At 35.3% G+C, this 25,807-nt stretch overlaps 1 protein-coding gene across 29 annotated transcripts in view; it reads left to right on the top strand.

Annotated features, from left to right (window-relative positions):
- NUMB (NUMB endocytic adaptor protein) overlaps window positions 1–25,807 on the top strand; it is a 164,971-nt gene that overhangs the window by 114,002 nt on the left and 25,162 nt on the right. For 16 of the 29 annotated variants that reach the window (XM_026008548.2, XM_072761970.1, XM_072761955.1 and 13 more), the window contains one exon: window positions 8,216–8,290. In XM_026008548.2, the coding sequence (XP_025864333.1) occupies window positions 8,216–8,290 (75 nt within the window). Of the gene's footprint in view, window positions 1–8,215; window positions 8,291–13,718; window positions 13,752–25,807 lie in introns of all 29 variants that reach the window. The other 13 variants (XM_072761947.1, XM_072761963.1, XM_072761950.1 and 10 more) reach the window with 1 other exon arrangement.

The raw sequence follows: 25,807 nt of genomic DNA, 5'->3' as shown, positions 1-25,807 counted from the left end.
AAATATAAAAGTAACAACCATAAAATTCTTAGAAGAGAGCACAAGGGTAAATCTTCATGATTTCAAATCTGGCCGTGGAGTCTTAAATATGACACCAAGAGCATGGACAACAAAAGAAAAAAATAGATATATTGAACTTTATCAAAATTAAAAACTTTTGTGCATCAAAGGTTGTTTTCAAGATGAAAAGACAACGTACAAAAGAGCAGAAAATATTTGGAAATCATATATTTGATAAAGATTTAATGCTCAGAATATATGATAACTCTTACAATTCACAATTTAAAGACATGCAACGCAATTTGAAAATGAGCAAAGGAATGAAAATACAACACTCCAAAATCTTTGGGATGTAGCAAAAGCCTTCCTAAGAGGGAAGTATGTAGTAATACAGGCCCACATCAAGAAGCAAGAAAATTCTCAAACAACCTAACCTTATACCTAAAGGAGCTAGAAAAAGAACAACAAAGTCTAAAGCCACAGAAGGAAAGAAATAGTAAAGATTAGAGCAGAAATAAATAATACAGAAACCAATACAAGAAATCAATGAAATCAGGAATTGCTTCTTTTAAAATCAACAAAATTGGTCAAAAAGAAAAGAGGGAAAAAAAGAGAGAGAAAGGACCCAAATAACAAGTAAGAGAGAAGTAACAACCAACACCACAGAAATACAGTTGGGGTGCCTGGGTAGCTTAGTTGGTTAAGTTGTCCGACTCTTGATCTCAGCTCAAGTCTTCATCTCTGCATCTTGAACTCAAGCCCCACATTGGGCTCAATGCCCAGCAAGCAGTTATGAAAGAATATTATGAAAACCTATATGTGAACAAATTGAACAACCTAGAAGAAATGGATAAGGCCCTGGAAACATATAAATTACCAATACTAAAGCAAGAAGAAATGGAAAACTTGAAAAGACATAACCAGCAAAGAAACTGAATCAGTAATCAAAACTCCCAACAAACATGTGGGACCAGGTGGCTTCACAAGTGAATTTTACCAGACATTTAAAGAAGAGTTAATACCTGTTCTTCTCAAACTATTCCAAAAAACAGAAAAGGAAGGAAAACTTCCAAATTCATTCTGAGGCCAGCATTACCCTGATACCAAAACCTCATTAGAACATCATTAAAAAAGAATTACAAGTCAATGTCCCTGATGAACATAGATGCAAATATTCTCAATAAAATGCTACTGGCAAAAAAAAATTAAAATTAAAAATAAATAAATAAATAAAATGCTACTGGCAAACTGAATCTGGCAGTACATTAAAAATATCATTCAACGGGAACCCTGGGTGGCGCAGTGGTTTAGCGCCTGCATTTCGCCCAGGGCGCGATCCTGGAGACCCGGGATCGAATCCCACGTCGGGCTCCCGGTGCATGGAGCCTGCTTCTCCCTCTGCCTATGTCTCTGCCTCTCTCTCTCTCTGATGACTATCATAAATAAATAAAAATTAAAAAAAAAAAAAATCATTCACCACGATCAAGTGGTATTTATTTCTAGGTGCTTCATACTTGCAAATCAACACGATACATCAACAAAAGAAAGGATAAAAACCATGATCATTTCAATAGGTGCAGAAAAAGTATTTGACAAAGTGCAACATCCACTCATGATAAAAACTCTCAACGAAGCAGATTTAGAGGGAATATACCTTAGCATAAAAAAGGCCATATATGGAAAAACTCAGAGCTAGCCTCATACTCCATGGTGAAAAACTGAGAACTTATGGTCAGAAGCAAGACAAGGATGTCCATTCTCTCATCTCTTTTTTCTTTTCTTTTTCTTTTTCTTTTCTTTTCTTTTCTTTTCTTTTCTTTTCTTTTCTTTTCTTTTCTTTTCTTTCCTTTCCTTTCCTTTCCTTTCCTTTCCTTTCCTTTCCTTTCCTTTCCTTTCCTTTCTTTTCTTTCTTTTCTTGTTTTCTTTCTTTGATTTTATTTATTTATTTATCCATGAGAGACACAGAGAGGCAAAGACACAGGCAGAGGGAGAAGCAGGCTCCCTGCAGGGAGCCTGATGTGGGACTCAATCTCGGGATCCTGGGATCACGACCTGAGCTGAAGGCAGACTCTCAATCGCTGAACCACCCAGGCGTCCCAACCACTTTTCTTCAACATAAGTATTGGAAGTCCTAGCCACGACAATTAGACAACAAAAGGAAAGGCATCCAAGTTGGTAAGGAAGAAATAAAGCTTTCACTATTTGTATATGGCATGATATTATACATAGAAAACCATAAACTCCACCAGAAAACTGCTGGAACTGATAAATTCAGTAAAGTCACAAAATACAAGATCAATGTACAGAAATCTGCATTTCTATATATCAATAATGAAACAGAAGAAAGAGAAATTAAGGAATCAATCCCATTTGTAGTTGCACCAAAAACAATAAGATACCTAGGAATAAACCTAATCAAAGAGGTGAAAGGCCTGTACTCTGAAAACTATAAAATACTGATGAAAAAAATTAAAGACGGTACAAAGAAATGACAAGAGATTTCATGCTCTTGGGTCGGAAGAACAAATATTGTTAAAATGTCTATACTACCCAAACATTCTACACATTTAGTACAATCTCTATCAAAATACCAACAGCATTTTTCAGAGAGCAAGAACAGTCCTAAAGTTTGTATGGAACTACAAAAGACCCTGAATAGCCAAAACAATCTTGAAAAAGAAAAACAAAATTAGAGGCCTCACAATTCTAGACTTCAAGTTACATTACCAAACTGTAGTAATCAAAACAGTATGGTACTGACACAAAAATAGATATGTAGATAAATAGACAATAGAAAATCTAGAAATGAATCCACAGCTATATAGTCAGTTAATCTTCAACAAAGCTGGAAAGAATATCTTTTGGGAAAAAGACAGTCTCTTCAACAAATGGTGTTGAGGAAACTGGACAGAACATGGAAAAGAATGAAACTAGACCGTTTTCTTATACCATACACAAAAATAAATTAAAAATGGATTAAAGACCTAAATGTGAGACTTGAAACCATAAAAATCCTAGAAGAGAACAAAGGTAGTAACTTCTTTGAAATTGGCCATAGCAAATTCTTTCCAGGTGGGTCTCCTAAGGCAAGGGAAACAAAAATAAACTTTTGTGACTACATAAAAATAAAAAGTTTCTGCATTGCAAAGGAAACTGTGCTAAAAGGCAACCTATAGAATGGGAGAAGATATTTGCAAATGACATATCAGATAAAGGGTTAGTATCCAAAATCTAAAAAGAACTTTAAAAACTCAACACCCCCAAAACAAATTATCAGATTAAAAAATGGGCAGAAGATGTGAATGGACATTTTTCTGAAGAAGACATACAGATGGCCAGTGAGATACATGAGAAGATAATCAACATTACTTATCAGGGAAATGCAAATCAAATCAAAGCTATGATGAGATATCACCTCACACCCGTCAGAATGGCTTAAATCAACAACACAAGAAACAACAGGTGTTGACAAGAATGTGGAGAAGGAGGAACCCTCTTGCAGTGTTGATGGGAATGTAAACTGGTGCAGCCACTCTGGAAAATAGTATGGAGTTTCCTCAGAAAGTTAAAAATAGAACTACCCTGTGATCCAGCAATTGTACTACTAGGTATTTACCCAAAGAATACAAAAACCCTAATTCAGCGGGATACTTGCACCTTGATGTTTATAGCAGCATTATCTACAATATTCAAATTATGGATCCAGCTCAAGTGTCCATCAGTTGATGAATAGATAAAGAAGATGTGGTATGTATATACAATGGAATATTATTCAGCCATAAAAATAACATGGAGCTAGAGAGTATAATGCTAAGTGAAGTAAGTTAGAGAAAGACAAATGCCGTATGATTTTACTTATATGTGGAATCTAAGAAACAAGCAAAAGGGAAAAAGAGGCAAACTAAGAAGCAGACTCTTAACTATAGAGAACAAACTGATGGTTATCAGAGGGGAGGTGGGTGGAAGGGATGGGATAAATGGGTGGTGGGGATTAAGGAATGCATTTCTTAGGAGCACTGGGTGATGTATAGAAATGTTTCATCACTGTATTGGACACCTGAAACTAATATACTACTAACTAGAATTTAAATAAAACTTAAAAAATTAAAATAAAAATAAATAGGTCAAATTTTTAAAAAATGAACAAAGGATGTAAATCGATATTTCTCCAAAAGAAGATACACAAATGGCCAGCGAGTATGTGTAAAGATAGATGCTCAATATCATTAGTCCTTAGGCGCCTGCAAATCAAAATTACAAGATATTACTTCACACCAGTTAGTAGGATGTTACAATTTTTAAAAAGATAGAAAATAAAGTGCTGGTGAGCATGTGGGGTAATTGAAACCTTCATACATTTTGATGGGAATGTTAAATGGTGAAAAGCTATAGACATACTTGTTAATCTAGAAAGAAATGTACAAGAGTGTATTTGAAGGCTACCATAAAACTTCAGAGACATAAAAGACTTGAATAAATACTGTTAGATGGAATAAATTAGTTAATTATAATGTCAGTTTTTCTCAGATTACTAGTGAACATAAGGCAGTCTTAATTAAATTTTTCCAAAGTTGGTACCAAAGATTAAAGACAGGAAATAACCAGGAAAGTTCTGTGGGAGAAAAATTAGTGAAAGTGATCATGCCAAAACATATTTAAACATTCTTAAACTATAATGATCAAAATAGCATGTTATGGTGCCAAAATAGAAATAAGAGTAGAGCAAAATAGGATATCCAGGATAATGTAATTTTTAATTATATATATTTGGCAAGTCAAGTAAGTGATTAAGGATAGAGTGAAAAAACAGCCAACAGACTAAAAGAATTTAACAGTATATGTGACAAGGTGCTATGAATGAGATGTCAGAATTTCTTGAGATGTCAGAATTTCTTAAAATGTCAGAATAGTAATGCAGGTTTTACTACTTTTCACTGCTTTATTCTCTTTACTTATTGGACCAAGAAATTAAGAATATATTTTTGGGCTTTGAAAAGGTCAAATATCAACAAACATAAAGAAATCCTTTTTTAGAGCTGCATTCAACCAAAGAGGTAATTAAAAGTCCATTCATCATTGTCTTCTAAGCTGAAAAATAGAGCTTTCCAGAATTTGAGTGTAATATAGCAATCACTGTAGCATCTGACTGAATGATGAAAAACAGCCTTCAGTGAGGGAGTACTATATTCTTTCTGAGTGTGAATTCAGTCTGAAAACCTAGAATTAATTGACAGAACTACCAAACACTTGACATTCCTGATAGCCTATAATCTTGAGTTAAAATTTATCTAATTTAAAAGAAAAAAGATAAATAAATAAATAAATAAATAAATAAATAAATGAAAAAAGATAAGCAAAGATGACTAAATATAGAATCTGTTAAAGCTATCCCATAGTGATCCAAATAAAGGTGCACTGGTGAAAATACGCTATCAGCATCCTTTCTTATTGATAATGAAACATTATTACATATTATTTCTAGTATGGTAGATTAGAAATTCTCTAAAATTTGAGGTCCTTATGTATACTGAGTATCCACAATGATTTCAGTGATGTTGAGTTTGAGAAAACATTATTTTACCACTGTTCCTCATCTGTAAAACCAAAGAATGTAAGTAAATGTGGATCGAGATAGAAAGTTTTAGAAAATAAAATTTGTAGCCAAATTCATTGCACATGAGAATCCAAAATAGAATATGTAAGTTATTTATGTTATTGGATTTCATATTATTCATTTTGTGCCTGAGATTGCGAATCCGAGAAACCACCGAGGAGCCGACACCGATGCAAACACACGAGGGTTTATTTACAAGCTCGAGCTTGGGTCCAAGTATACCCAACACAGCAGAGCAGGGACTTGGACCCCAAAGTGGGTTACAGCTGGGTTTTTATAGGCTGGTCTAGGGGATTTTCAGAAGGGGTGGAGGAATTACTCAAGTTTTGTTTACATTCTCATATGGGGCTTAAGGGCATTGAGCTCTGTTCTCATTCTAATATGGGATGGGACTTTCTACCATGGGTGTGGGGTGGGCTCTGTTGTCTTTCTAATATGGTATTCTCTGCGAGGACCATTCTGAGCTCTATTGTCTTTCTGATATGGGATTACCTGCTGAGGACATTGAGGACATTCTGCAGTTTTCCCCATAAAGTTCAACTCTTATTCACAGGGCCCTAAGATGGCTGTACTTGTGCTAATGCTAAACTTGAGGTGGAATGGCCTTGATTTTTCTCGGCCTCCACAATTCAGATTTGCCCTAAAGAGATTATACTCTTTCTACTTAAAGCTACACACACACACACACACACACACACACACACACACACACTATTTGGTTCACTTAAAAGTGAGCATTCTTGTTGATATACAATATTCATTAAGAATTACAGCTGTTACAATTCTTTAGACATTTTGGTCTTAGTTTATGATCTTTATGATTGATACCTCAAGTATTCTGTTAACCTGAAGTTGAGCACTTTCTTAAATTGATTTCAATACATTGGTTTTATGCACTTAATTCAGTATTGGAAAGATTTGAGTAAAAATGAAAAATTCCATGTTAGCATTATAAGAGTGTTCTGGGTCAGGTGTTTGAGTGTTCACTAACTGAATGACCTTGGGCAAGTTACTTAAGCTCTCTATGCCTGTGTTTCCTGGGACTCTTGTTATTCTACTCACTATGAGTACGATTTCACCTTCATTCAGGGCCAAATGATGGGAGATAAAGAGGCGAAAGAAGCAGGAGGCATGTTGGCCTCATCTTGGAATCACGATTTCTATTTCACTAAACTGAGAGGAAAGAGCCCCTCCTTCAAAGGTGTGGCTCTTGGGGGTTTCCATTGCTACCACTAGCACAGAATATCTCAGAGAGCTGGGGTGTGAGAGAACAAAGAAAAGAGATAAAAGGGAAAGTGATTACTATACTCTCTCTGAGGATTAGGCATTTCCTTACCCGATCCCTGAGCCACAACTAGAGTGCTTTTCCAGAGTTCTTTGTGTGCCACAGAACACACTTTTGGATTTCTGGCTGTATTAAGTTCAAGCTGGAGATCTCAAAAAGGGGAAGGGGAAAAATGGAGAAGCTCCTTGCCAGTTCAGAAATACCTTGGATCTTGATATTCTTTTCAGATACATTTTTTCTACTCTTTACAAAAGAGACCTCAAATAGGTGCATGGAGCATTCTGTTCAGGTTTTATTATTTCATTCAGTGGATGGGACAGGGAAGAGTGGACCTACTCAGTTGTGCTAAGAACCAGATCATAAATTTTCTTTTAAAAGAGAACACTTTGGGGATGCCTGGGTGGCTCAGTGGTTGAGCATCTGCCTTTGGCTAAGGGCATGATCCCAGGGTCCAGGATCGAGTCCTACATCAGGCTCCCTGTGAGGAGTCTGCTTCTCTCTCTGCCTATGTCTCTACCTCTCTCTGTGTGTGTCTCATAAATAAATAAATAAAATCTTTTTTTAAAAAAAGCACTTTTATAATATTTTCACCATCCCTTCTGCTTTTTCTCACCCAAGGCTATTCCCATTAAGATACAATTTGAATTGCATTACTACCTTGCAAAAAATAAAAAAGCTTTATTAGCTCTCCACTGATTCTATAATTAAATATACTTCATATCCTAGCCAAACAGGAATACTTGCTGATACATAGTTATGCTATTCCACACCTATAAGTTTTGTTAAATTTTCTCTACCTAAAATAGTTTTCGAACCTTTCAATTTTTGCCTTTTCAAATTCTACACCTTTTAAAGCTTAAATATACTGCCGCCTTAAAATTTGTTTTAGTTCTCTGTCTTGTTCTTATGTGCTCCCCATAAAAGGAGTATGTGATCTCTTCAGCCTTTGAATAACTGTTATTTTAGTTCATGCCTTTTTAATATGCATATATACATATTTACATATATATACATACATAGTTTTAGAATTATTTTTGTGTTCAGAGATACAGTAACTGTGTCTAGCACAAGCTATTATGTTCAGATCCAAGAAAGTTAGGTAACATTTAGTGTCTACTGTGTACTTTTTCACTTCTGTATAATGGCTCTTTGAGACATTTGTTCTGAATCTCATTCATATGAAGATACTGAGGGTAAGTAAAGCAATATTATCTTAACTCATACAATGGCAGTTTCTTGAATGCTTCCAACGGATCCCTACCATATAGTAGCTACTCAATACGCATGGCAATAACCCTTTTTTGTTCTTTCTGCAGTACCTTGGCCATGTAGAAGTTGATGAGTCAAGAGGAATGCACATCTGTGAAGATGCTGTAAAAAGATTGAAAGCTGTATGTATTTGATGGTTGCCACTGTTGATCTATATGCAGAAATATTTTCTTAAGAGACTTTTGCTCAGTAAATTTTACTGATCCACTATCCAAAAAGACCGGTATTTCTCTTAAGGCAAAAGATGGAGACTCTCTAATAAAGAGCATCTCCTGTTATCCATTTACAGGTATAAATTATGAAGACCAACTTTAGGCCAGACATTATCCAAAGGTACTTTTGATTCAAAACCCATATTAAACAAGTGTTATGAAATCTTAGAGATGAATAATGTTCTAAAACCAAGAGAAAACCATTAGTGTCTTAACCTAACTATGATAACTGGGTTATAAATTACTGATGTTAAATTTGCTATAAGAAACAATAGAAGATAGACTTACCTTTGATGATGGCTAATGAGGTTTACAGCTGGGGGAGAGCTTATTATCTGGACTACTTACTCACCAGTTTTCTTCTGTATATACCTCTAACATAAACAGTGTATTTCCCCTGCCTTTTTTTTCCCCCTGCCTTTTATACAAACTGCAGCATACTTGAAATGGAGAGTCCTTTTCCAGGATAAATAATGGGTTTTTTTTGTCTGTTATACCATAGAATAAATCCCAGGCATATGCCTATGTATTTAATAAAAGGAGAGAATGGATTCAGAGTTCATAAAGGTTCACATTAAAGTGTTAATATCATATTTTGGATAGGTTTGAAGAATGTTTCATAAACTCTGACAATCCTCTTCAGAACCATCCTTCTCTCCAATGTGTGGCCTTTTCCCCCTTTGCTATGAAAGCTTTAACCATTACTTCTGCATGCCCTTGCCCCAGACAGCATTAAATATTTGTTTGCTTTGGGTTTGCTGGTATGGTAGGCTGTCACAAGTTTGGCTACTAATGAGTGCTTTTTTTCCTCTCAATTTGCTTAATAATCAAAACTTTTTCTGCTTCTTAGGACATTTTATGTGACCTCTCATTTATAATCCCTCAATACAAAAGATATAAGATTAAGGAAGCCACCTACTTAAATGTATTATATTTTGGAATAAATGTGTGTGATTCTGTAATAGAAAGGAGAGGAGAAAAATAACCAATTATAGTATGCAAAGAACTAAAAAAAAAACTAATATGTAGACACATGTATACATATGCATACATACCATTTACCTCAGATTTTGGTCATTTAAATTCTTAAATGATTGAAGCTCTTCGTATTCTGATCATTATTAATGTTAAAGGAATTTATTTTCATCTATCGTATGTGAAGCTATAATTTATAGACTTGTCATGTCTACCTGAATATAGTCTCCAATTAAATACAGTCTCAGATGTGTAATTTTCCAAGAAACATAAATTCCATCTCTTCTTTAACAGAATAGTTCTAAGTTCACTAGAAGTTTAGCTTAGAAAATTTAAAAAGTAATACTCTGATTTGTCCTATTCATTAAAGAATATTTTAAACATCGTTATTACTAATGACTGAAAACATCAGGCAAATTAGTGAACAGTGACTAAATAGACCTAAAACAAACTACAAAAAGTTATCAAAATCTTATAACTTATTTAACTTACAGGTAGAAGGTCATTGTGGAATGAGCCTTTAGAAAGTCTTTTAATTCAGATTATGGCTTCACATTCACTCTCTAAATAAGGGAAAACTAGGGATGGTTTTAATTTGCACAGAAGATATGAAGAAATGATATTTAATTTGAATGAGCAGCAGATCCTCTTAACTAGTCTTTCTTGGCCTACTTTTAATTAGAAGCATCTTTACATTGTATAGGTAATATTAAAGTTCACTGTGTAAAACAAATGGATAAAAACAGTACATACAATTTCTTGTAATCCCAGAGATAGCCACTATTCACCATGTAGTTTTAAAACTAATTTTTTTAGGGGTGCCTGGCTAGCTCAGTCAGAAGTGCATATGACTCTTGATCTTGAGGTCATGGGTTTGAGCCTCATGTTGGGTATAGAAATTACTTCAGTAAATAAACTTTAAATTAAAAAAAAACTAATTTTTTAATTGAATGAATTTTTTTACCTTTTTGTTTTTTTAACCATGCAGAAGATTATAAACATTATCATTTAAGATATAAGACTATTTAGATAATAAAATTTAATAGGTTTATTTTTCACCAAAGATGGGAACCAAATTGCCATTTACAAAATTATACCTATGCCTAGGACAATGTCTGGCACATAGTAGCCACTCAAAAAATATTTCTAGAATATATAGAAAAGAATTCAGTCCTCAATATGTGGTCAAATCAAGTCTCATAACAATTATCATAACCATATTTTACATTTAATGTTTTAAAGATTATGAAACCTTTTGTATCTCTCTAAATGATCCTTATTTCCCTTTGGTCACTTATGACTAATAGGAATGTTGATTGCTTTTCTGGACATACTTAAACTTTTGAACTTTGAGGAGAAATTGACCACTTCTGAACTTTTCATTCAATTTTTTTTTTATTTTATTATTTATGATAGAGAGAGAGAGAGGCAGAGACACAGGCAGAGGGAGAAGCAGGCTCCATGCACCGGGAGCCCGATGTGGGATTCGGTCCCGGGTCTCCAGGATCGCACCCTGGGCCAAAGGCAGGCGCTAAACCGCTGCGCCACCCAGGGATCCCTGAACTTTTCATTCAAGAAGTTCCTTAAAATTTTTCAGACCTACCCTACCCAAGTGACTTGGGGCAAGTATTGTGTATAATTTCACATGGGTAAACATGTATTTAAAAAATAAGATTGAATTTTTGGGTAACTGGGGAACAGTTTCCTGTTTATTATACTCAATGAAACTTCCTCCTATAAATACTCTTTCTAAAGCTTATACTGAGAAGCTTACAGAAGGTTGGAAGTTTTCAGGATGTTGTTCTTCTCAGACTATATTAGTCCACAAACATTTGAAATTTTTGTCTTCTTTTCATGTTTACTATGCCGAAATTTCTAGTTGCCTCCCCACCCCCCATCAAACATTCGTCTAACAAACACATCTGTAATCTGCCAAAAGCTAGGTCTCTTTCTTAGAGCTTCAGATAAATGGAAGCAAATGTAGAAGTGTACAAGGTTATAGATTAAAGAAGAAATAACATGTTTATGGCACTAGTTTGATTGCTAGAATTTTAAAATTTAAAGAATTATATAGCTCAGGTGTACTAGTTAAATAGCAAATCAAACATCTTAAACCTATCATTTGAATGATGTTTGAACTAAAACTGTGACATTCTAGAGCTTTTTAAATTTGTGAATAATGAGGAAGTTGGATAATTTGCAAGTATAGTTTTTATTTATCCTCAAAGTAGTCCCTCACAATTTAGGACCACTTTAACATCAACTAGAAGTTACCTGCATAGTTAATATTCTCAAATGAAAAGATATTATAACTAAACAAAATCATCTTTTTTAAAGATTGAGTTTTAAACCTGCTTCTCAGAGCATAAATATGTTTAAATTCTTTTTTACTTTGCATGATAAAGTTAGTTACAGCTATTTTCAACTCATTTACTTTGTGACATAAGTGCACAAATTTAGCTACCTTGGGACTTGGATTGTGTGGGATAAAATGACAGAAACAACTATTGCCCATTTTTAGTGCCTCTAATGACATAGTTGCAGGGTGAGTAGTAATGTCATTTATCAGTCTATTTTGTAAAAAGTATATTAGGCCTTTTGTTATCTTGCTTGACACTGGTCCAAGATGCCCTTCCTTTTAAAAGGTCTTTTCTTCCCATTGTCTCTAAATGTCTCTCCCTCTCTGTCTTGGTTTTAGACTAGTTTCATTATACTGACAGTTTCTAATATGTTGGTTTTTTTATTCACTATTTGATATATTTGCTTTAATATATGTTCTTGTTTTAGCAGGTAAAAGAATCATAACTTGTTTTTTTAAAATACACTAATATTCTCTAATACTATCTTTTAATGCATTTAATGCATTTTGCACGTCAACTTTTTTCATTAACATCTGAGGTCTTTTATGAAAAGAGGGCAAGCTACATGTTTAACAAGAGCTTTTTTAGGAGCTGAATTAAATATTAACAGATCTCTTTCCCTCACCTTCCTATCCCTTAAGAATGGTGAATCTTTTAACTTTGGGCTGCATCTTTAAAAGCTGATGGTCATTCACAGTCTAACAAAATTAGGGTCACCAAATTTGGCAGTAGAAATAAACTTATAGTCTTATTGCAATAACTATCTGAATTACTTTCTTTTTCCAACTTAAGTTCAAAGCATTGTGGGGAAATATTTGATGCTGTTTGTGATTTTCAAAACTTAAGTAGAAAACACTTCAGTGTTGAGAGTAATGAATGAGTTTATAAATTGTCTAAGAGAGTAAAATTTCAGTATGGTTGTCTTTTTCTAGACATTTATACAACATTAAAAACTGATTATGAAAACTAAAGGCTTAACAACCAGAATTAAGAAATGTAAAGTTAAAATAGCTTGGGTTAGAACCCATCTACTTTCGCATAAATTCTGATCTTAAAAAGTAGACAGCTTTTAAAGTTTCTCAGCTTAAAAATTAGTGCTGGAGCCATAAATAGCTATATCTCTTTTATCTACATAGTTTAGAATTGTATACTTATCACTGTCAATGCAAGTTTTTTTAATTCTAAAACCAGTAGCATTTTAAAAGAAAACCCTATTTTTAAAATTTCAGTTGTGGTCCACAGATGTTTGGTTCTCAGATATATTTGTTTTTTTCCAGCTGCAGTGAAAGCATTAGCTCTGTGTTCTTTAAAAAAGAGGATTTATTCTCTGTTTGGAATAAAACATATCTATTATCTCCCCGTGATTGTTGTGGAATTGATCAGCCCACACATAGACATGTTTGCAAATTGATCCCAATGGCTAAGTAGGAGTTCTCTAAGTTACATATTGAATTCAGTAAGAAAAAGTCTGACAAGGATTCTTGTTGCACACTCATAATTTAATGTGTTGCATTTTTTATGTGGTTATTCAAATGTGAACTATTTTTTTAATTCATGACTTCCATATAGTTGACCGATTTTTAAACAGAAAAAATATGTATGGAAATTGAAAAATATATTTACTACTCACTATTAGGAAATTTAAAATGCAAATCTCACCAAATCAATATGTCTTAATCTTTTTCTCTGCTGCCAAATTTGGATAATCTCTGTTTCAAAAGTAAATAGAGAATACTAAACTAACTAGTTGCTCTGCATGGGTACAGGTTCTGATTTCTTCTCTTTCCATGGATTCTTAGGCCATACAGTATGTTTTCCTGCATTTTCATGCACCCTTCCTTTTTCCCTGTCACTCCTGGTATGGATAACTCTTTAAAACTCTCACTCCCTCCCCTTCTCCAACTTTGCCCTTTACCCAACTTCTTATGTGCTTATTGGTGTGAAACCCTGGGACATTTAGCCTATACAATAATAGCGCTCGACTTGTCCCCCTGTTCCTCCAGGAAAGGAAGTTCTTCAAAGGCTTCTTTGGAAAAGTAAGTTTAATGCCACATTCGTGCTTGCTTTATAAGGAGTTACACCCCTAGTATAGCACTGACATTCGTTTCTTTATAATACAGGAATTGATTTGACTATATATGGAAATTGATAAATTGGAAAGTTGCTATCTATGATATTAATTGTGCGTCTTTTGATACTGAAATCCAATAAAGAAAGCAAATAGGTTGAAAAGTATTTCCTCAAAGCTAGGTGTTTAATTTAATTTGATCTTAACAAAGCTGTGCATATTAGCATATTAGTTGGATTTTTAACAAGTGGGTTTTGCTTAGTGCTCAATATTGGCAGAGAAATGGGAAGAAATATTAAGTTCAAGTGGAAATTTAATATACCCCACAGTTTACATTTAATGCTAGTACTTTTTTTCTATCTAAATTAAATTTCAGGTGAAGTGAGTGAAAGTACATAAACTAATCTCTGACGATTCTGTCATTTTTAACCTGGCTGCTAACCTAAGAACTGTCTTAATTAGTAGTCAACCAAATATCTGTCATTGTGTGGGGTGTTCCTTCTGTACATGCTTTTCAAGTAATGATTATTGAATGTTCAGATTTCCTTGAAATTAAGAATATATATACAAATAGGTAACTAACATTTTTGTGTCAGAGTTTATCATTATTTAATTTTGAGTAAGTGCTACAAAATAATTTAGGCTGGAACTTTCCAAACACTACTGCCATGGATATAAATTACTAAGAGTTAATGTGAATATAAAAATCCCATCATAATTGTTTTTTTTACTACGTGGTTTTGTTACTTTGGAAATTTTTTTAAAAGAATAAATAGTTTCCATTTTTTTCTCAAGTAAATATTTTAGTTGTAGCTGGTTTTTAAATGTTCATGTAGGTCACCTTTATACTATAAATTTGTTTATAAACATATTTGTAGAGATTTTAGATTGAATGGCTTCGTTCAGTCACTGCTATCAATCTGAAATAGAAAATCATATAATTTACCCACACATCACAATAAAATTTCTTAATAGACATTTTGGGTTTGAGTTAAATTAACAGGTCCATATCTAGAAATAATTAATCCTATAAACATTTGCATCATTACAATTAACCCTCAACAATGCCAGGGGTCAAGGCCTCCAACTTGCCCTGCAGTTAAAAATTCCTGTATGATTTTTTTAACTCCCCAAGAACTTAACTGTAGTAACCTACTGTTGACCTTACCAACAACATAAAATCAATCAACATATATTTTGTATATTATGTGTATTATATATATATATTCTTAAAATAAGAGAAAGGAAAATATTAAGAAAATCTTAAGAAATACATTTACAATACTGTACTGTATTAAAAAAACTGCATATAAGTGGATTTGCACAGTGCAGTGGTGTTTAAGGGTCAGCTATATAAATAGGCATTACAATTGTTAAGGAAGTTTTTTTGTGTAGATATTTATTCTTTTCTAAATAGAATTTCTTAAAGCAGTTTCATATCACCATAATTATTATACAATTTAAAGTAGCTTCCAAGTGATGTTTTTAATATGTCTACTTAAGTAAAACAACCTTATGTAGACCTTGTATAGAAGGCTACGTTGTAGAAAATACTGATTTCGTTTATAGAAAAAAACATATTAAAATAACACTTATTAAAAAGTTACAACATGATGTTAGGGAACAAAGGTAGCTCTCACTTCAAAATCAATCCCAAAATATCAGTATTCATTGCTGTACAGAATGGAGTCATGCTATACCTACAAGTGTAGCTGAACTGGGTCACACTGTGCTTGTTGGCTGTTTTCACTGCATTTTACAACATGAATTTTATGGCATGAGAAGGAAGATTAGGAGTCATCTCAATCTTTAAGATACCACTGAATTTATTATTCTCCCTGTTTTACAATGAGGAAACTAATGTTAACAAAGGTGACCTGCCCAAATTCACAAATGTAAGTTAGTAGAAGCTAAAATTTGGACTCAGATAATTTGATTCCCAGAGCCCACAGTTTTAATCACTATGCTTCATAATCACTCTGTTTTCACATTAGTTACAAAGTTAAAAGATTGAACCTTAGGGTGCCTGGCTACTTCTGTCTGAATGTGAAACTCCTGATCATGGGGCTATGGGTTTGAGCCCCACACTAGGTATATAGATTACTTAAAAATAAAATCTTAAAAAAAAAATAAAAATAAGAGATTTAACCTTAAAAGATGCCAATAAATAACTTCCTATAAACACATTTCACTTCCTTTCTTCTTTGAAGGTAATAATTTAACTTTGGATTTTACCTCTCAATCAACTTACTTTTTTATTAAGGCTTTAAAGAGTCCTTTTTAGTGGTTTAAACTAATATTTTATTGAATATTTAAATCATACTACTGAGTTTTAGTCTCACAGGATTTCCTTAAAAAGATGCTAAGCAGATGAGCACCAGGTGTTTTGTGGCTGTATTGAATCCCTGAATTTGTAGACCTGAAACTAATATTATACTGTATGTTAACTAACTGGAATTTAAATTAAAACTTCTAAAAAAGGGGGGAAAGTTTGCTAAACAATCTCATAACAGCATCTATGAACAAATGTGGTTTTCAGAATTCTTTGTTATTAAGGGGAGAATTCTTTTTATGGCAGGGTGATTTTATTTTAATATACAATTTTTTAAAGTATAGTTAAGTCATTTAAAGAGTGGAAAACCAACAAGGAAAAAACATTATCCATAATCTTACCAGAAATGTGTTTTTATTTTTTTTAAGATTTTATTTATTTATTTATTCATGAGAGATACGGAGAGGCAGAGACATAGGCAGAGGGAGAAGCAGGCTCCATGCAGGGAGCCCAATGTGGGACTCGATCCCGGGACCATGGGATCACCCCCTGAGTCAAAGGCAGGTGCTCAACCGCTGAGCCACCTAGGTGTCCCAGAAATGTGCTTTTAAATGAAAAACTTTTATTTATTTTTTGGAAAAACTTTTTTTTTTAATAGAGCCTTTTAAATCTTTCAAATTGCTATCATTCAGCTCACTTCCACATTAATCTACAAGAAATAGGCTGATGAAAGAGACTTGGTTTGTCAAGTTTGCCAAGTCAATTGTGGTTTAATGAGAGCTGAAAATGAAGAATCTCACTGGACAGTATATGATAGGGAATTTGTTTATTTTTTTAATTAAAGTATAGTTGACATATAATATGTTTTAGGCATACAAGATAGTGATTTTCTAATTAATTATGAGACACTATGATAAGTGTTACTTACCATCTGTAACCATACAAAGTTTCTACAATATTATTAACTATTGAATAGGAAGTTTTTAATCCAGTATAGTTTTTCATAAATTTTGATACTCTCTTAGCCTTCATGTCTTGTATGGTTTAATGGTCCAAGATAAAGAGAACAACAGTTATCAAGAGGTGTTTCCAATCAAACCCATTTGCGTGATTGTAGGTAGACAGAAGGATTATTAGCACTGAATCTGAATTTATAAATCATGGCCAGGAGAACTGCTTCATGTCCTTCCTAAGTTGTTCCTTAACCTGAACAACCAGTCATTTCTCTATTCCTGCATCACCAGTTAATAGGAGTAGTGCTCAATAGTGAACAGATAAACCTGAATCTGTTACAGTACTGTGTTATTAGCCCATTGTAAGCTTAACACACATCTTAAAACAGAAGGAAAAAACCCTGACACCTTGAAATAACTTTTCCCAAACTAGCTACATTAAATTGTTCACTGTTGTTAGGAGAGCCAAGAATGTATTCAGCTTTTTAGGAAGTACCGTATACAGCTTCATTAGTGTTTTTGGCCATACCAAGCAAATAACTTGATTAACCAAGTAATTACATGGCACTTAACATTTGAAAAAGATTTTATAATTTTAATATATTTGAGGAACTCCATGAGCTAAGTAGTCTATATTACCATTTTATGAGGAACTGACTGAATACAAAGATATGAAATGTTCTTAGGCTACCCTATTAGGTCTCTTTTTAAAGCCATCATATTAGAAAAACTCAGTTCAGTCTACTTCCTGTGAGTTCTTCTGTGTGTTTCCTTTAATACTCCTGCAAAATACTTTGTTTCTGGACTCCAAAGGCTTAGAGATTTTTTTCCCGTACACCAATCAATTTTTTGCAACATCAGCTAGTTACCCAACAATTTAACTCAATTCTAATGCTGTCTGCCTGAAGATAGTGTCTGATCCTATGGGTTAAGGGTTCAGTCCCATAAGACTGCTCCCACCCTACTTCAGATGCCAATCACAAGTAATAGGTCTCCAGATTACCTATAACTTCTGTCTGGTTTGGCTACAAATCAGAGGTTCCCACAACCCCCTCTTCAGGTTTAATTTGCTAGAGCAGCTCTCAGAATTTAGGGAAATATATTATTTATTAGATTATTTAAAAGATATAATAATGGAAACAGAAGAACAGCCAGACCAAGAGCTACATAGGGTGAGGTCTGGGAAGGTTCCAAGCACAGGAGCTTCTGTCCCTTGGAGATGGAGTATGACTCCTGGTGTGGTGTGTTTGCCAACCTGGAAGCTCTCTGAACCTTGGACAATTAGGGTTTTATGGAGACTTCCTCACATAGGCATGACCAATTCTTAATTCCATTTCTAGCTCCTCTCCCTCTCTGGAGGATGAGGTATGAGATGGAGCTAAAAATTCCAAGCTTCTAATGGCTTATTCTTTCTGGTAACCAGCCCTTTTATAGGAGCCTACTCAGAGTTACCTCTCAAGTGTTCTTATCACTAAGGAATTTACAAGGATTTTAGGAGCACTGTGTCAGGGATGGAATCAAAGACCAAATACTAGAATAAGAGATGCTTTCAGTGCTCTTATCACTTGGGAAATTAGGAAACTACAAGGGTTTCAGAAGCTCTGTGCCCAGAACCAGGGGCAGAGACCAAAAAATACTTTCCATTATCTCGCTATTTGCTTATATTTACATAGAGCTTTATAGTTATGATATGCTTTGACCTACTTTCTAATCTGCTACTCCCAACCACTCAGTGAATTAGGATAGTTCATGAAACTACATTTTACAGATGAATAAACAAGCTCGAAGAGGTCACCTAGTTTAGTACTAAAGGGCAGTGCCTACCCTGAAACCAAGGTTTTCTCAAAGTTGGTACAGAGTTTTCTCCTACTCCATATTTGATGGTCTGTCTTTCATAAATACACTAAATAGCTCGTGGGCCTTAATGCTTCCCACAAATATGCTTTGTATGCCCTGCGCACCATTTATAAACTTGAATTAGTTGCCAAAATTTCAAACACTGAAAGTTTTTGCATAAAAACTAGAATATCTATCTTAAGAATTGGAAGATCTGGCAAAATGGAATGCTTTCTATGTGGCAACAGTGGCTTGAGCTAAGTAGCCACTGTACCTTTTGTTTGCCTGTTTGCCACAATCCCTGCAACTCCCTATCACGCTTAGAGACAGCCTGCTTTACTCCTTTTGTTACCTGCTGTTAATCCTATAGGCATTTGGGTTTCTGAACTCCTCCCTGGACTATTATGTCACTTTGAATTGGGGAGGGGGGCAGTTCTCACTGTATAAAAATCACAAAAATATTACATCTGTTCTAGCAGATCCTGTTAATATACCGCCAAACGTATTTTTTCTCATGTTCTTATGGTTTTTCAATTGTTAAATGGCATAATTAGAAATTATTATATTTTGGAGAATACATGTTTTTTTTTTTTTAATTTTTATTTATTTATGATAGTCACAGAGAGAGGCAGAGAAATAGGCAGAGGGAGAAGCAGGCTTCATGCACCAGGAGCCCGATGTGGGACTCAATCCCGGGTCTCTAGGATCGCGCCCTGGGCCAAAGGCAGGTGCCAAACCGCTGCGCCACCCAGGAATCCCGAGAATACATGGTTTTATGTTTTATTTTTTTAAAGATTTTATTTATTCATGAGAGACACAGAGAGAGAGAGGCAGAGACACAGGCAGAGAGAGAAGCAGGCTCCATGCAGGGAGCCCAATGTGGGACTCGATCCCATGCTCTGGAATCATGCCCTGAGCCAAAGGCAGACGCTCAACTGCTGAGCCACCCAGTCATCCTAACCATGGTTGAAAAGTAATATGTTGTTATATTGTTTTTACCTAATTCTCAAGAATGAACATTGTGTGGTATTTATAACTACTCTTAAGTATGTATACTCAACATCTGCATTCTATTTTAGATTTCCCGGATTTTCTTCTCTGTAACAAATCATACTTAATGCTTATCTTCATTCTGGATCATTTTCTTTAAAGTGAGGCAATGGGGGCAGCTGGGTGGCTCAGTTGGGTAAGCATCCAGGTGTTGATCTCAGCTCAGGTCTTGATCTCAGGGTCATGAATTCAGGCCCTACACTGGGCTCCATGCTTGGTGTGGAGCCTACTTTAAAAAAAAAAAAAAAAAAAAAAGTAAGGGACTATCTGCTGCCTCTTTCCTTATCTGCCTGTTTTTTAAATTCCTATGGCCTTTTCTCTATACATTTTACCTTTTTGTATGTTATTAGATATATCTTTTATGATTTGGGTTTTTTTCCCCAAAAAATGAATAATGAAGTATAATGAAGTGCATTATAACATTTCTGAAGAAAAAAAGACAATCTCAAGAGTTATCAGAAGATTTCTAGTCATCCTTGGTTTCATTATTTCCTGTAACATGATCAACTAGCATTGAAATGCGTTGGTCACTGACCTTTTCTAGTTAAAAAAAATTCATTAACTTTTGGAGCTTTTTTTTATCTTTGTATTAATAAAAACACTGGTTCTAAGGGAGCCTGGGTGATGTAGTTGGTTAAGCAATCGACTCTTGGTTTCAGCTCAGGGGTCGTGATCTTGGGGTCGTGAGATTGAACCCTGCATGGGGCTCCATGCTCAGTGCGGAGCCTGCTTGAGATTCTCTCCATCTCTCTCCCCCTCTGCCTCTCCTGCTCGTGTGCACATGCTCTCTCTCTTTCTCTCTCTCAAATCTTTACAAAAGCAAAAAACACAGTGGTTCTTAAGCTCAAGTCATAGTGTCTAAGACATACTAGGGACTGTGCTTGGCTATCTAGATATAAAGATGAGCAAGACAGTCTTCACTTTTTTTTTTTTTTAGCTCATTTACTATCTCATTTTTAGATAACTATTTGACACCTCCTTTTTCCTTAAGCCCCCAGAATTCCTTACTCTGTTCTCTCTTTTGGCTGATGACCTTGCTTCCTACTTCACTGAAAAAATAGGATCAATCAGAAGAAAATTCTTGCATGTGCCACCACCACATCTACTCACCTCCCTACTCTGTGCCCATATACTCTATTTTCCCTCCTATCCAAGGGATTAACTGTCTGTGCTCCCAGCTGAGGCTAACTCCTCCACTAGATTCTTATTATTCTAGCTCTTACATATTCCAGCAGTGCTCCCCACACTCTTCCATATCAGTTTTTCTTTCTGTAGTGGATCAAAACAAATCTTCATTAAAAAAAAAAAAAGTTTCTTCTTGGTGCTTTCAGTTTCTGCTCTCCTTTTCTCCCTTAAACCTATTTAATCAGGCTTTTACCCTCACCACTCTACTGAAGCTGTTCTTAGCAAGTTTTCTTCTGTATTGGTATTCCAAGATCCTACCTACCACCATACCTGACCTATTAGCAGATTTGTCATAGTCTGTTCCTCCCCTGCTGTAAAACACTGTTCATTTGGAGTTCAGGGATCATGATCTATGCTTTTCCTCGTATTGCTGCCTATTTCCCAGTCTGTGGACTCTTCTCTACCTATACCTGTCCCTTGATAATCTCTTCCAGTGTCATAGATTTAAATACCATCTCTATGCTGATGACTGAAACTTGTATCTTCAGATATCTCCTCTGAACTCCATAGTGGTATTTCTATCATAGAAGCAGTATAACATAGGGGTTAAGGGCACTAGGGACTCAGGTGCTTGCATTTAATCTTGGTTTGGCCACCTGCTAGCTTTGTGACCTTTGGAAAGGTTTTTGACTATTCTGTTAAAACTCTTAACTATTTAACCCTTTTAACTATTCTGTACCTCAGTTTCCCCACCTATAAAAAAAGGATAATACTAATTCCAACCTCATATGATTGCTATGAAGATTAAATAATAAATATAAGCAAACTGTACAAAACAGCCTGCCGCAGTGGATAAGTATTAGGTATTGTTATCACCATCATCATCATCATCATTAAACACTACACCAGGCAACTCACACATCACAAAGGAAATTCCGGGATGCCTGGGTGGCTCAGCGGTTAAGGGACGCCTGGGTGGCTCAGTGGTTAAGAGCCTGTCTTCAGCCCAGGAAATGATCCCGGGGTCCTGGGATCGAGTCCCACATCAGGCTCCCTGCAGGGGGCCTGTTTCTCCCTCTGCCTGTGTCTCTGCCTCTCTGTGTCTCTCATGAATAAATAAATAAAAATCTTAAAAAAACGAAAAGAAAAGAAATTCCTAATCTGTCCCTCCCAAACTCTTCCCCATCTCAGTATACAGCAACTCTATACCTATGCTCTAGCAAAAAATCTAAGATCTAATCTTGACTCCTTTCTTTCTGTTATACCCTATATCCATTCCATCAAGAGTTCCTGTCTCACTACTGCCACACTACTGCCCTGGCCCAGGCCATCTTCTCTCATCTGAGTCATTGCAGCAATGTTCTACTTCCCCTGCTTTCATTGTTGTCCTCCCTACCATCTGTTCTCAGGATATCAGTTTGAGTGATCTTTTTAAGACAGAGGGCTGATTGTGTTTCTCCACTGCTCCAGATCCTCCAGTAGCTTCCTGCCTTACTCATAATAAAAGCCAAAGTCTTTTGGACTTATAGGCCATTTGTACATTAATTCTCTCCCTTTTCCTATCTTCTCCTATTCTTGCTTCCTTAGTTTCAGCCACACTAGCCTCCTTGAGCACACCTGGTATGCTTCTGTCTCAGGACCTTTGCACTTGCTATAACCTCTAGTTTGGAGCACACATCATCTAGATATATGTATGGCTCACTTTTTCATCTCTTTCCATTCTTTGTTCAAAAGCCCCCTTCTTAGTGAGGCATTCACTGAGAATTCATTACCTTGTAATAGCAAGGCACACCATGTTGCCTGTTAGTGTGTCATTACTCTGTAATGACTGGGCTATTTCTGTGTATAGATGTGACAGAAAGACTGACTAGTGATTCTTTACACATTGGATATACTTGAATTTCATTTTGGTTTGTAGAGAAAGAACTTTGCACAATAGAATGGCAAATCACTGTTGTTCAGAAAGAGTAGTTCTGTCACTCCTGCCCAAATTGGTCTGTTTGCTGCAGTTACTTCTTAACATTTTGTAGTTATGCCATATTATGTTTCCCATGTGTCTTTATAGCATTTCTTTGCTTAACAGCTGCTTCACCTTTTTGCTCTTATCTTCATATGCCCAGTACAATTATCTTGCTCTCAAATATCACTTCTATTTGTTGATTAATTGCACATTTTTATCTCATGGTGATCTTGGAGATCTTTGGAGTTAGAACTTTGGAGTTAGCACTGAGATCTAAGTTGCAATTTATTTTATTTTTTTATTAATTTCTTAATTAATTAACTTTTAGGGAGGGGCGGGAGAGAGAGAATCTTAAGCACATCACAGAGCCTGATGCAGGGCTTGATCTCACAACCCTGAGATCATGACCTGACCAGAAATTAAGGGTCAGATGCTTAAGTGACTGAGCCATCCAGGCACCCCTGAGTTGCAGTTTAAAACAATAGATAGTGGGACACCTGGATCGCTCAGTGGTTGAGTGTCTGCCTTCGGCTGAAGAGTGTGATCCGGGATCTGGGATTGAGTCCTACATGGGGCTCCCTGTGGGGAGCCTGCTTCTCCCTCTGCCTGTGTCTCTGCCTCTCTCTCTCTGTGTGTCTTTCATGAATAAATAAATAAATCTTTAAAAAATAAAATAAAACAATAGATAACATATAGCCACATTTGTTTATTTAAAAAAAAATTTTTTTTTTAATTTATTTATGATAGTCACAGAGAGAGAGAGAGAGGCAGAGACACAGGCAGAGGGAGAAGCAGGCTCCATGCACCGGGAGCCTGACGTGGGATTCGATCCCGGGTCTCCAGGATCGCGCCCTGGGCCAAAGGCAGGCGCCAAACCACTGCGCCACCCAGGGATCCCTAGCCACATTTGTTTAAAAAGAAAAGGAAAGAGAAAGATTGATTCAGGGACATAATTCTAAATGAGTCTATTATTTCAATATAATGAATTGTCTTTCCAAAAAGATTTCATTAGTGATCACTTTCCAGGAATTAGAAGATTTACATCAGAGGTTGGCAAACTATGGCCCACTGTTTTTGTAAATAAACCTTTATTGGAACAAAGCTATGTCTATTTGTTTTTATGTTGTCTGTAGCTATTGTGCTACGATGGCAGAGTTGAGTAGTTGTGACATAGACTCTATAACCTACAAAGCTGTAAATATTTGACATCTGATCCCTCATAGAAAAAGTTTGCCAGGGACACCTGGGTGGCTCAGTGGTTGAGTGTCTGCCTTCAACTCAGGGCGTGATCCTGGAGTCCTGGGATCGAGTCCCGCATCGAGCTCCCTGCATGGAGCCTGCTTCTCCTTCTGCCTGTGTCTCTGCCTCTCTCTGTGTGTCTCTCATGAATAAATAAATAAAATCTTAACAAAAAAGAAAAAGACAAAGTTTGCCGATCTCTGATTTAAACAGTTTAAAAACAGGACGCCTGGGTGGCTCAGCAGTTGAGTGTCTGCCTTCAGCTCAGGGCGTGATCCTGGAATCCTGGGATCAAGTCCTGCATCAGGCTCCCTCCGAGGAGTCTGCTTCTCCCTCTGCATGTGTCTCTGCCTCTCTTTGTCTCTCATGAATAAATAATCTTTTAAAAAATAAACAGTTTAAAACCTTATTTCTCCAACGGTAAATCTGAAGTACTTCCCTGGATAATACCAATATGTAAAATAGAAGAGCATCTGAAAGGATCTGCCTACCAAGAATATCACTAACATGTGATCATAATCCTTTTTCTTTTTTTGAATGGGATCTACTTAAAAAACCTTCTGGGGATAGGTAAGTAGGTAGATAACAGTTCTTTATTGTAATTAGTTATTTTAATTGCCTTTTATTGTGAGTACCTCAAATACTTAGGAGAAAGTGATCTTTCAAGTCTACTGAACTGAACCTACTATTTCTCTGTCATTTTTTGCAAGCATTTTGTGTTTCTTCACTGGCGTTTTCATTTGAAGATTACCTGTGCATTCCTCTTACTTGCAGTAAAGGTTTCCTAATTCAGTAATTTGTAATAGATTCACTACCTGCTCACATTTTCTCTAGTGTCGGAGCCTGTTTAATTTATATATTGGTTTATATCTGCTCATAATAAAAGATGTTTATGGCAAATGTTAATTTTAAAATTCTAAGTTGGATATATAGAGTTGAGTGGTTACTAGCTCAATTATACTTGACGTTTGTCATCTTTCACTCATAGGTTAGCCTGATCCTTCTCACATTTTACCAGTTTAAATTTGAAGTTACTGAAGTCCTTTCCATGTTAAACCCATGCTCTTTCCTTGGAGAATAAACAGTTTTCTTTTTGTTGTAAAACTGTTTTTCATAATTGACTAGTCATTGTGAATAGTGAAACTGTTTTTAAAATTGAAAGTATTGGAACAGATGATGAAATAATTCTTCATATCTCACATCTGCAGTACCCTAGCTACTACATTTTTATTAGTTTCTGAAGTAATATGTAGTCTTTTTTGGTAAAGGGGTGTTTGTGTCACTAATTTGTACCTAAATTCTATATTTCATACTTACTCTGGGTTATCTTTGTATTTTAGTCTTTCTGTTAGCTAACTTTGACCTTATTTCCTAGGATATTGGCTTAAATAAATTGTTTTAAGGCAAACAAAAGCAAAAATTTTTATCATTTTCTGAAAAGTGCTTAGGAATCTTAGTTTATATAAGTAGAATGGAAGACTGTAAAGTGCACAAATACTACAGGAGCATTGCTACTATAGAATTTGTATGATGAAGTCTGAACTTAAATTCAGCTACAGGTATCTTTGAGTGTTAATATCTCAATACCT

This window comes from Vulpes vulpes, chromosome 6 (assembly GCF_048418805.1).
Source record: "Vulpes vulpes isolate BD-2025 chromosome 6, VulVul3, whole genome shotgun sequence".
Taxonomy (NCBI): domain Eukaryota; kingdom Metazoa; phylum Chordata; class Mammalia; order Carnivora; family Canidae; genus Vulpes; species Vulpes vulpes.
Note: the sequence above shows the minus strand (reverse complement) of the source record. Positions and strands in the feature narration are given on the sequence as shown.